General features: G+C 39.7%; 1 protein-coding gene across 5 annotated transcripts in view; it reads left to right on the forward strand.

The window, feature by feature from the left end:
* The first annotated feature begins 7,061 nt into the window (after positions 1-7,061).
* Positions 7,062-13,154, forward strand: part of scube2 (signal peptide, CUB domain, EGF-like 2) — a 159,145-nt gene continuing 153,052 nt past the window's right edge. For all 5 annotated transcript variants that reach the window (XM_048545799.1, XM_048545800.1, XM_048545804.1 and 2 more), the window contains exons 1-2: positions 7,062-7,249; positions 8,149-8,271. In XM_048545799.1, coding sequence (XP_048401756.1) covers positions 7,162-7,249; positions 8,149-8,271 — 211 coding nt within the window. In that variant the 5' untranslated portion in view covers positions 7,062-7,161. The remainder of the gene's footprint in view (positions 7,250-8,148; positions 8,272-13,154) is intronic.

Below are 13,154 nucleotides of genomic sequence, written 5' to 3' on the forward strand. Positions count from 1 at the left end.
CTTACCGGTCGAGCTGTATTCCGCTCTGGGGGACCTGGTCGGCCAGGACCTGCTGGAGGTGTACGATAGTGTGCTTCGGGCAGGGGAAATGTGCAAGTCCATGAGGACGGGCATCATCACCCTCATTTACAAGAGGAAGGGGGAGAGGGAAGAAATTAAGAATTGGCGTCCCATTTCACTTTTGAACGTGGACTACAAAATTCTGGCCAAGGTCATAGCCAACCGGGTCAGGTCTGTCCTGGAGTCAGTGATTCACCCTGATCAAACCTGTGCTGTGCCGGGCAGGAAGATCGCTGAGAGCCTCTCGCTCATCAGGGATACGATCGCCTACGTACAGGACAGGCGGGTGGACACCTGCCTCGTCAGCCTGAACCAGGAGAAGGCCTTCGACAGGGTCTCTCATGCTTACATGAGGGACGTCCTCTCCAAATTGGGGTTCGGGGAGGGCATCCGCAATTGTATCCGGCTGCTCTACGCCAACATCGTTAGCGCAGTCTCGATCAATGGGTGGGAATCAGACAGTTTTCCTGTTAGATCTGGAGTCAGGCAGGGCTGCCCGCTCTCTCCTGCCTTGTTCGTGTGCTGTGTGGAGCCCTTCGCCGCCTCCATCAGGAAGGACGTGAGCCTGAAGGGCGTGACTATCCCAGGCAGCGGAGGCCTTCAGGTCAAGACCTCCCTGTACATGGACGATGTCGCCGTCTTCTGCACCGATCGTCGGTCGGTGAGTAGACTATTGGACATCTGCGGCCAGTTTGAACTGGCCTCGGGTGCCAAAGTCAATAGGGGTAAGAGCGAGGTCGTGTTCTTCGGGAACTGGGACAACCGCTCCTTCATCCCCTTCACCGTCAGGACAGACTACCTGAAGGTGCTGGGTGTTTGGTTTGGTGGAGCTGGGGTGTGCACTAAGACTTGGGAGGAGCGTGTCACCAAATTGAAGCAGAAGCTGGGCAGGTGGACGCTCCGGTCCCCCTCCATCACGGGTAAGAACCTGGTTGTCAGGTGCGAGGGGCTTTCGGTACAGTTGTATATGGCACAGGCCTGGCCTATTCCCTGGACCTGCGCCGCTGCGGTCACCTGAGCCATCTTCCACTTCATTTGGGGGTCGAGGATGGACCGGGTCCGCAGGGACACCATGTACAAAGACCTGGGGAATGGGGGAAAGGGCGTACCGAATGCCACCCTCGCCCTGACGGCTACCTTTGTGTGCGGCTGCATCAAGCTGTACGTAGATCCTCAGTACGCAAACACCAAGTGTCACTACTTACTGAGGTTCTACCTGTCCCTGGTGTTGCGAAGGATGGGCCTGGCCTCGTTGCCGCGGAACGCTCCGAGTAGTTGGACCGTTCCGTACTACCTGTCCTTCGTGGAGAAATTTTTGAAAGGAAACACCTTTGACCACAAGGCCGTCAGACAGTGGTCAGCACGTAGTATCCTCGGGACCCTTCGGGAAAAGGAGAGGGTGGATCCCGTCGTGTGGTTCCCCACGCAGACTGCCAAAGTTGTTTGACAGAATGCCTCATCGCCAGAACTTTCAAACAAGCACAAGGACATTGCTTGGCTGGCGGTGAGAGGGGCTCTGCCAGTGAGATCCTTTATGCATGCCCGGAATCTCTGCGCCACCGCACGCTGCCCTCGAGGTGGCTGCGGGGGGGGACGAGACTGTTGATCACCTCCTTCTGGAGTGTGCCTATGCGCAGGAGATCTGGAGGGGGATGCAGTGGTATTTGTCGAGGTTCGTCCCGAGCAGCTCCGTGACGTGGGACTCCGTGCTCTACGGGCTGTTTCCAGGGATGCACGCCGAGACCAACATCAACTGCGCCTGGAGGACCATCAATGCAGTGAAAGACGCTCTTTGGTCTGCCCGCAATTTGCTGGTCTGCCAGCTGAAAGAACTGACCCTGACCGAATGTTGCAGACTGGCGCACTCCAAGGTCCAGGACTACGTGCTGAGGGACGCGCTGAAGCTTGGGGCAGCCACCGCCAAGGAGCGGTGGGGAAAGACCACCGTATGAACCCCCTCGTCCAGAATAGGAAAAAGAACCCTATCTGGTAACTGGGCCCAGCTGGCGCCTTCCCCAACTGGTCAGGGGACTAACTGGGACTGTGCGGGGTGACAACTGCCGGGGCGGTTTCTTTGCTTTGTTTTTTTTTCTCTCTGTTTTGTTTTTTCCTTTAGTTGGTGTACATACCCCCTGGGTAACCCGGAGTGGCTTGCATGACTGGGTAGGTGTATAAATGTTTTATTTTTTGTACGTTCTATGAATAAAGTATATTTTTTCATATAAAAAAAAGGTGATGAAACGTCTGAAAACTAACCCTTCCAGCTCAGCGAGCAAACTCACGTCCAGAAACTCAACCTGAGCTACAAATCTTCTCAAAGCTTGCTATGTTCTCCACTGCCTAAGCAATATTTGCTGGAAAGAAATCCCAGGGTAGCCAGCTGTGAAAATTGGGGAATGTACACAATAAGGTCTCCTCCACCCAACATCTTCAGAAATTTAAATTTTGTATGCAGCATCAGTGTTCGTAGCTCAGCAGGTTCAAGTTTTAGCTTGTGTTTCTTACCCTTTCTGCATCCCCCATATTATCTCTTCATGGATCCTGCAACTTTTAAAGCAGTGCAGCTTCTAACTTAATGTGAGCTTGTTCTGCCATTTACATTGCTATACAAGATAGAGATAGCTTGTTCCTGTCTGAAACGTAATTTGCAACCCATCTGTCCACTATTATTGTTGTTAAATATTTTTGTTTGACTACAAGAAATACACATTTGGTGGACACTAATCTACAAATTTTTAAACTATTTTCTTGCCATCTCTTTCTGTGCTTAAGTTATTAATCATGTTAATTTTACAATCCCTTTGGTTTTCACATCAATGTCAGGGTTTCATCGGCTGCTCACTCAACCAATCAATCACTTTAAGTCAGTGAGTTGAAACAATGAGTGCTGACAGAATATTCTCCAGCGGGGGAAGGGTAAGTGTGGTGATGGTGGAGTTAGTCAAGCATAATCTTGTCTTCACTGGATGGCCGGATGTCCGTGCTTTTTCCAGTAATGGTGACTTACCTAGAAGTATGCCTCTAGCTTAACAGTACTCCTGGCCAGTTGAGGCATAGCCGTTCCACCTGAGTTCATTTCACTCAGCATAAACACAATATTGAATTTGGGATTTTCATGTTGCTTGGTACTCGACAGTGAGAATACTGTGTAGGTAGCAATGCATCACTGGATTTATTTAATCAGAGTTTAGTTTTTCATTGTCTTAAAATAAAAATAATGATCCACTTTCCTGATTCGGTATTTAATCTTTTTCATCTGTGTGATTGAACCTTATTTAAAAAACCAGAGAAATTGTAATTCACTCGTGAGAATTAAAAACATTCCACTGGATTAAATGCTAGACATTTCACAATCACCAGCTATGCATAGTGTCCTCAAATGAATTCAAGTGCCATTTTAGGATTTGACACTTTCACTATAACTCGTAATGATTATGTTCTGAGGAATAATGAACTCACCTCTTTTTGAACAAAAAAACCATGGTAAATATAAATGAAGTATTTTGCAATTATTTCAGGAAACATCTAAGTGTTTTCAGAGCAAATGCAGTTTTGTAGATGGAGTTTTTAATTGTAAATCAATTGAATGTAGAGTTGTTACTATGAGCAAATTTTAAAATTTTGGGCACTGTCAGACTTTAATTTGAAAAAAACCTGGTTTCTAGGTTAATTTTCAGTCATCTTCTCTGTAATTGAACAAGGCCAGACCCTGAAGAGTTAGCCTCACAGGAGGGCTCAGTTACTAACATCTAGTCTTGAAGTGAAATATCCTTTTTTGGGAAAAAAAATCCTCTAATCTCTTCCTGCCTCACTACATTGGATAATCAATTAAAAAAAACAAAACATTTCACTTTTGTGTTGGTTTGAACTTGGGTTCTGCTTTATAACATCTGTCTTCTGAAATTTTATGAAAAATAGTTTACATCTTGGGAGAATGGATGCGTGTATGTTAGAAAGCCTGTTAGTTACTTAAGAGTTCGGAATCACCAACTCTCCCTTTCACCCCATGAAAAGTCTTGTTCTCATTAGGTGAACAGAAATAGTGCTGGAGAATGGAAGATTTTTGGCACCAAGTGTCAGCCTTCCTGATCATGGCAAAAAAGTACATGTTTCATTTCCAATTTCATTATGTCTTCAGCGGGATGGCTTTACAACACTTTGAAATGTTCCAAGCAGGTAACACTGGCGTGATGTATTCTTTCACCTTTAGGACAGATGCAGCGTAAAACTAATGTTTGTGATTTTGAGAGGATTAGACCCAATTTGAATTCCCCATAAAGAAATGATAGCAAACTTACAGAGGGAATAAATAGATTGAAGGCAGTCATTTGTGACTTTTTATAGGAAGACAGAAGAAATAGATCTGTATATTAGAGTTGTGCTTCTGCGGTTTTAGTTTCCTCTACGGATTTAGCAAACGTGTAGTTATGTGCATGTTAATTGAAAATAAACAGCCATAATCTGAGATAATAAAATGTGAGGCTGGATGAACACAGCAGGCCAAGCAGCCATAATCTGAACTTGGATTTGGTGGCCGAGGATAACGAGGTGGAATGGACTTAACATTTTAATGTTAAATATTTATTTACACAAGTTTTCAAACAAAAATCGTTTAAAAATTTCCAAGTGTGAACTATCATGACAAGGTACTAAAATACATGATACCGTAATAATGGCCTTAACTTTGACTTAATTATAGCCAGCATGAGGGATTTTGTTATGAGCGGAAATTACTTCTTTTATGGTGAGAAAAATTGTTTCAAATCTGTATGTGTTTTATAGTTAGTGGGCCAGATTTTAGTGGGATAGGATATTTTACACATACTCCAAGATAAAATTATTTTGAGTATTTCTATTTTAAAATACTTGTCTGGAAGCTGATAGTGATTGCTGACAAGGCAGGAATGACATAGAAGAGAGATTGTATTAGTTAGGACTCTATTCACTGGAATTTAGACAAATGAGAAGTGATTTCAGAGAAATCTATAAAATTCTAATGGGACTAGACAGGGTAAACGCAGGAAAGATGTTTCTGATGACCAGGGATTCCAGAATCAGGGGTCACAATCCAAAGATCCTAGACCATTTATGACTGAGATGAGGAGAAATTTCTTTAACCAGAGAGTTGCGAACCTGTGGAATTTTCTGACACAAAAGAGTTGAGGCCAAAACATTGAAAGTTTTCAAGAAGAACATGGATGTAGTTCTTAGAGCTAAAGGGATCAAAAGGGAAACAGGATACTGAAGAATAATCAGCCATGACCAGATCAAATGATGGAGCTGACTTGAGGGGCTGAAAAACCTATTTCTGTTTCATTTTTTTCTAAAATGTACTTTGGGATCGGTTAGTTCAATTGCCAGGCTGTGAGAGTGATGCCAACAGTGTGGGTCAATTCCTGCATCTGTTGAGGTTACCATGAAATAGAATAGAGTCTTTCAAATTTCTCAAATTCTCCCCTCACATGAGGCATGGTGACTTTCAGGCTAAATGACCTGTAGTCATCTCTCCCAATGAATGATGAGCCGGATGGTCTTGTAGGACTAAGACGACTTTATCTTTTTTGAGGTCAATACAGAATCAGAGATCTTGGTGATCACAAGATAAACAATATATCTCATCAATTAATAAAATTTAAGAATTGAAATAAAGAGATGAAGGGCTGATGGAAGTACATTTTAAAATATATGAATTCAGTGTGTATAGATAAGAGTAATAAAGGGAGAGAGTGATTGTAGTAACAGAGAAAAAGAACAGGGAATACAATTTCATAAATTAAAATCGTGATATTTTTAAATCTAAAACATTTCACAATTTGAAGTAATAAGGTTCAGCATTCTGAATAATCCACTTTCTCGTCCAGAGGTGGACATTGGCCTGATCACGTTGTTATGAACAAAATTATCATATACATTAAAAGGTATTTGGAACTATTAATTCCAACACGTGATTTTCTGTGGAGATCTTAATGAATAATTGATATAAAATATGCAAAAGTCTCAGTCATTTGTGGTTAAATGGAAAATAGAATTTTCACATTTCTTAATAAAATGGGTTACAAGCAAATTTATGGTTTGCACTTCATTGGGTATTTCATAACTGCTGCAGGTTGCTGGCCAGTTTTTGCATTAATAATGTGTGGCTTCCACCTCCTGTTATTATTATTAATGATAGCTACCCTACAGATGATGTTTCAATGCAAAATTTTGTGTTATATTCATTTCAGTAATTGTAGTCTTTTGCAGATGGTGTTCAATGGTGAGTAATTGGGTTGGACTTCATGTGATTGCAGTTAAGATTTTGAAGTGGGTAAGACATGTTAAATTAAGTTATGATAGGCAAGTATGAGTGTTGTGTCCTTGAAGCCAATATTGTTAAACTTGAGATTGCAAAAATTTTTGATCCATGTTCATTATGAGGCACTGCTTCCAAATTTCTTGACCTATAATGTTCGGACTTTATATTTGAAGCACCTGCTGTGGTCAATGGAACAGGATTCCCAAACTGTAGCAGAACTGAACAGTTTTGTTACAGAGGGACTAATCCAGTGCATAAAAATTGGGGTAAACACAATAAAGAGAGAGAACGAAAAGAAAAAGATGGTGTGAAAATTGAACAAAAGAAATTAACCCGAGAATAAAAATTAGAGAGCGGAACAAAATAATATGCACAAATCATTATATTGCTTATATGAGAGACTAAAAAGAAGGCAACAAATAAAACGGAAATTGCAAAGATAAAGATTGTTCCATGAAAAGATTAAAGCAATAAATTATAGAATGTGAGGCTTGCTTGCTTATAAAAGACGACGCAGATGAACTGCGAGAGAAATAGGAGCCAGATCTGCAGACTATACTGTTGAGAAGACAGTGTCAGTGTGGTGTTGACAGGTCTGCTGGCAGGTAGTAAAATTAGGTATTCTAATTAGTGCTGAAGTTAGTCAGACCAGTTCCGTGGATCAATCCGTTACCCTAATGACGTCACAGGCTAAAGGGCAGGCATAACAAACAATCCTGCTGAATCCATCAGCCAGTCAGGACAACCCTATTTTTCAGTTCAAACGTGTCTTTGCAAAGAGACACTGAGGATCGGACCATATCATCATGGGGGCTGTTTGTTTTGCATGGCACTTTTGTTTGTTTTTCCTCTTGTTAAACACTCGTGAAAGCTCTACAAGTGCTGGAATTCTAGGTAAGTTCATAGTCACCAGTATGAAATTCTTGCTTCTCATCACTCCTCTTTAACACGGAAAGAACTGTATTTTAGTCTTTTCTGTGGATGAAGACAGTTCTTTCTCCAATATTAGAGAGAATTAAGAATCTTGCTTTCTTGTGTTTGTTATTCATTTTATTTGCAGACTTCCTTTAGACATGTAAATGCAATCCTCAATAGGTAGCTTTATAAGACGTAGCAATTTTAAGAATCTATTTTGTCAACTGTATGTTTGTCTAAAAAAATTTCCAAAAAGAAAGACAATTGAAAACTTGTGTGTGAAATGTATCTGACCCTTACATGGGAAGTATGTAATACATAGAGGGGTTAATGATGTCCTTCTAGAATTTACATCCGCAATGGCAGCATTTTAATTAGATTTTTGCCAAGTAATTGGTAAATTCTAACAGATAACATTAAAACACATTGCAGGTTTTATAGTAGCATTGAAATTAGTGAGTTATTGGTTTATGTCTTTCTTTGGCAAATTAATATTTTGCAAATTTCACAAAATGCTTCACGGCTTTAAGTCGTTTATGGTGCTTCTACAGAGACAGTCTCTTTTGGTTCACCCTTTTCCTGGTATTATTGTACGGTTCATTTTGTTTCACTTTTGTACATTATTTTGAAATTGCTTAGTCTTTGGGTGAATTTGTTTATCTAATTGAAAATATAGTTCTGTTTTAATGTCTGACATTTCTAAATGGATTACTTTCTTGTGATACAGTTATATGTATGTTCAGAAGGGCATTTTGTTACTGTTGTTGAAGATTGCGTTTCTTCATGGACTTCTAGCTCTATTAACATTGTTTTATACTTTCATGGTTAATTATAAACTGCTCACAAGTGTTATTCTGTACTTCCTGTTTGTTTTACAGATATTGATGAATGTTCAGAAGGAACTGATGACTGTCACATTGATGCAATCTGTCAGAATACACATATGTTGTATAAATGCACATGCAGACCCGGTTATAAAGGTGATGGAAAGAAGTGTGAAGGTGATCATAATCTGCTTTTACCAACATTTCATTACTAAGCAAAAATGGGAAAATATATTTCCTTAATCAGGCAAGATATTTGCAAAATAAGTTTCTTTGAAATTGTGTATTTATTTGGTTTTATGGGCGTAAGATGCGAACATTTCTAAGCTTAAAGTGATTTAGTTTCGTATGTTTACTGTATGCATTTTTAATAAAAATCAATACCTACATAGTGAAGATCCTGTTTCAAAATGTCTGTAACTTTGTAGAAACCACTATTCACTTCTAATACTACAATAATAACATGTTTATTGCAGGATTCTATTCTATGTTAACTAACTAAAACAAAAGTCTAAGCACTTGAATCATTGTAGATGTCTGATCATTTTTAAAATATACAGCTTATTTCTACTGTTTTAAATACATAACTGATCTGAGGTTTTTGGACAATTCATGTTATAGCCTACAAAATAACAGAAAGAAAGTGACTGATTCTAATTAAGGCATAGAGCCAGGGCATTGAGTTCAGCCTTCACTCCTCACTTAATTGGCTACTTGACGTGTGAATCCAAACAATGGTTTTGTTATTCTTTGACTACAAGGGATTGTGGCACAACAGACAGATCCTGATCTTGTCCTTACTCTGTGTATATGTCTTTTCCCAGTGGGGATGCCAGAATAGTAATCAAAAGTAGTAACTGATTTCCTTCAAATCCAAATGCAGTGCAGGCAGTAACAGCAATGAGATTATTTTAAGCGACAGTAACTTAATCAACACAATTTGGGATCTTTCTGGTTGGTATAGCTTAGTTACTACTCTGTGGAATGTGTTTTCAAGAGGGAGTTCTGTTTTCTGTCGATTTACTAAGTTATGTTTATGATATTGAATTGTACATAGTTTTGTCTCAAAGATTACAATCTGACTGACTTAGAATTTATGATACTTGTGTGCTCAATTCTCCATAATTATTTCGTTGAAATACAGCAAATTAAAGACAATTTTGCATTGAAATAATTCTCCAAAATAACTGTAATATTCCACTGTGGGTAGGAAAAATCGCACATTTAGGATGTACCAAAGGAATGTAGAGAATGCCATAAACGCAGCTGTTTCACATTTAGGTGCTTTGGAATATTGCAAAACCGGACTCTGACATAATGTGTGTTAACTTAATGTTAGTTTGTAACAGCTCAATGAGTTAGTCAGGAGAACTGTTTAAAGTTGAAGCAGCATGATTGGTACAAGAAACATAGGATTCTTGTGGGTACATTTTTGATGTTGTTTTTGGCTTTTAATGCCTCTGAGAAAGCTGTTGGTTGATAGGTGCACCGTACAGTGTACAATTGATATGGATGCCAAGTAAATCAAAGGTTCTCTTTGCAATCTGATCTAGTCTTAGCTGCTTTGGAAGTATTGACACAACTTCTCCCCTAGTGTTCTTAGGCCAGAGTTGGGCAGTACTGTTTAAAGTTCTATCTCATGAGAATTGCAGCACAGAAGCAGAACAGTTTGGCCTGACAGTTCTATGTCGATGTTTATGCTCCACATAAGCCTCCTTTCACTTGATTTATCAAAATGTCTGTCTGTTAAGTTCAACTTACATAAGAGTAGATGAATTCATGTGACCATTAGTTGTAATCTGTACACTGGCTAACAGAATAAGGGTTACAATTCCTGAACCATGCTTTCATTTATTTAGTTGTTTATCAAAATAAGGATGCATTGTATGATCAGTATGGCTTGGTAACTTCTGAAAGAGTGCCAATGAAGGTGTCAAATTAATATGCTCATTATCATTAACTTGCCATTTGAGCAAAGGACAAGGAAGGACAAGCAAATGACACAAAGAATTGCTCAGATGGATTGGGAGAAAATGGGATGTTGATACCCCAATTTGGGTCAGCATGCACTGAAGAAGAGGTCAGAAGAGAAAATTGGAAACAAAATTGGAGGAAAAATACTGCACCCTTCTTGGCTAATGGATCAAGTTGATATTGGCTGAGATGTGTTGCAGCTGTAGAGTGTGGGAGGTGGTGGACACCAGTACAGTTCACATCTGCAGCATGTTTTGGCCACTTGAGGAATGTCAAGTCACAGTTGATGAACTGGAGTCTGAGGTGCAACATATCAGGGAGCGGGAGAGTTCACCAGACACTGTTTCAGGAGCAGCTACATCCAATTTGGCCTATGATCCAGGACTACAGGGTGTGACTGCAAGTTGGGCAGGTAGGAAGATCCAGAATTTAGCTTGCGGATAGCCTCCATCTTATTAAATAGGTGCAAAGCTTTTGCTTCCTGTGTAGATGAGTGTACAGACTGCAGGGAGTGATGCGTGATCTGTACCATTGTCAAAAGCACCATTCAAGTGGGTTGAGAAAATAGAAATGTAGTAGTAATAGTTAGAGAATAGAGACTGTTCTCTGCAGCAAAGATGGAGAGTCCCAAAGCAGAACCAAAAAGGTAGTAATCTCTGGGTTACTACCTGAGCCATGTGCACATTGGTATAAAGTATATAAGATTAGAGGATAAAAAGCGTGACTCAAAGATTGGTTTGGGAAAAATAGATTTCAATGCACAGGACATTGGCAGTAGTACTAGAGAAATGGAGAGCCATTTCTAATTAATGAAGGGCAGGGTTCAAACAACAGAGCAGAGTAGTGAAGAGATCAATGATGATCGAAGAGTGATTGGTAGGGAGAGAAAATGTATGTGGAAGAGTGCAACAGAAATTAGAGTCAGAGATGGTATAAATGTTAAAATGTCAAAGCTTGAAGCTCTTTATCTGAATGCATGCAGCATATGTAACAAGATAGATAAGTTGATGACATAAATTGGGAAAAAAATAACTTGATAGCTGTTAGGGAGATATGGTCAGAGGGTGACCAAGACTGATGACATTATATTCAAAGTTACTCGATACTCTAGAGGAATAAGCAAGAGAGGAAATGACTTGGGGTAGTTTTTTTTAATAAAGTTAAGTATCAGTGCAGTGGTGAGTAGTGATGTCGGTGCAATGAACACAATGTGGAATCAGTTTGGGTAGACATAATGAATTGCGCAGGAGAGAAGTTGTGGGTGAATGTCGTCTATAATGATGAATTGTTCCTCTGTAAGGCAAAGTATGAGGAAAGCAAAATAAAGTACAAAGGAGCATGTATAAAGGTCCTGGGTGATTTTACTCTACATGCTGAGTGATAATGGGAACTGCAGATGCTGGAGAATCCAAGATAACAAAAGTGTGGAGCTGGATGAACACAGCAGGCGAAGCAGCATCTTCTACCAAGCAGCATACTCTACATGCTGTCTGGACAAGTTACATGGATAAGGGTGACATGTGAGACTAATTTCAAGAGTGAATTAAGGGCTGTTCCTTAGTACAGTAAATAATAGATCTTCACCGGGAACAGGATAAAGGCAGAACAGTTGCCAGTACCTGGTGGCCTGCATCCAAGCTGCAGAGATGGTGGAGATGTAAACTGAAATATTCCAGAATTAGCGGGATTCCAGGAGGACTCCAGTAGATTGGAAAGCTGAAGCGATACTTTTATTTTCATGAGAGCAGTCAGGTTTTATGGACGTAATATGTTTCCATAACACTGTATGTTAAGCATTCATTGGGCATCATATTCCCAAAAGTGAATGTTATATTTTAGGCTGCTACAACTTAGAGGTGTATATGAAGTATGAAGATCAAGTTGATAGACCAAGCTAAACTGTTTAGTGAAGAACGTCCATTGAAAACTTTCCTATCTAACAGCAGATATCAGTTAGCTGCCTGGACATTCATTAGAAAACTGACCAACCAAATTGATAAACATTTTTTTTCAAAATAAATTTGGCTCAATGTTGTCTTATGATTAACTGTTCAGTTATGCAAATGTAATTCTTCCAAAAAAGTTATATTTAGTGTCCTCTACATGGAAAAGTCTGTCACCCTGAGGATTTGAACTTGAGTTCTAATTTGTTCAGAGCTAGTAGACTTTCCTCCAGTTTGTTTCCAAGGGTCTACATGTGTCCTAATTCTGACCATCAGTCCCACTGCTGCAGTCTGTTTGCACAATTAGTTCTTCTCAGGGTACTTTTATACAGCTGTGACTTGGACTTGACATTTCTGGGCATTGTTGGCCAAAGGGAACTCACATGTCTAACTTAACAAGGTGTAGAGCTGGATGAACATAGCAGGCCTACCAGCACCTTAGGAGCAGGAAAGCTGACGTTTTGGGCCCAGACCCTTCACACTTTGTTATCTTGGATTCTCCAGCATCTGCAGTTCCTATTATCTCTCATACATCTAATATCTCTTTCTTGAGTTTGAGTCCTGCCACAGTCTACTCTGTAGGCAATACCACTGGAGATTTTCTGGCAAGATATAGGAATTTTGATTCCTGAGTAAAATATAACTTTTTAAAGTGAGGTAAATTTTAATGGACATAGTGGCCATCATAACTATGAATCAATGTGAAATGTCACACATTAAACATCTCTTTATCAAAGCGCCTACTTTTGATGCTCTAAATATTACCCTTTTATCTCAGCCCAGTTAACATTGTACTGTCCTTTGCCTTTCTGTCTCTTTTTATCACTAATGTTATTAAGGAGCGTTTTTTCACTGTTTATTGAACAAACTGAATACCGAGAATCTTGGAAAATTGCTAGTCTACCCTTTTTTAAGAAAATGAAAAGGGTTGCAAATAAAAAAGTAATGGATTATTTTCAAAGCATAATGTATTTATGGAAACATACAAATATAGGGACAAACAATCTTCATGAAACATAAATTAACTTGTTAGAGAAAATTAGAATGTCTATTGACAATCAATATAATTCATTATTAATATTTAAATAGCATGAAGGGCCAAAACATGAATGGAGGATCTAATGAGAAACCTTAATTTTTGAC

The sequence above is a fragment of the Stegostoma tigrinum genome, chromosome 17 (assembly GCF_030684315.1).
Source record: "Stegostoma tigrinum isolate sSteTig4 chromosome 17, sSteTig4.hap1, whole genome shotgun sequence".
Lineage (NCBI taxonomy): Eukaryota > Metazoa > Chordata > Chondrichthyes > Orectolobiformes > Stegostomatidae > Stegostoma > Stegostoma tigrinum.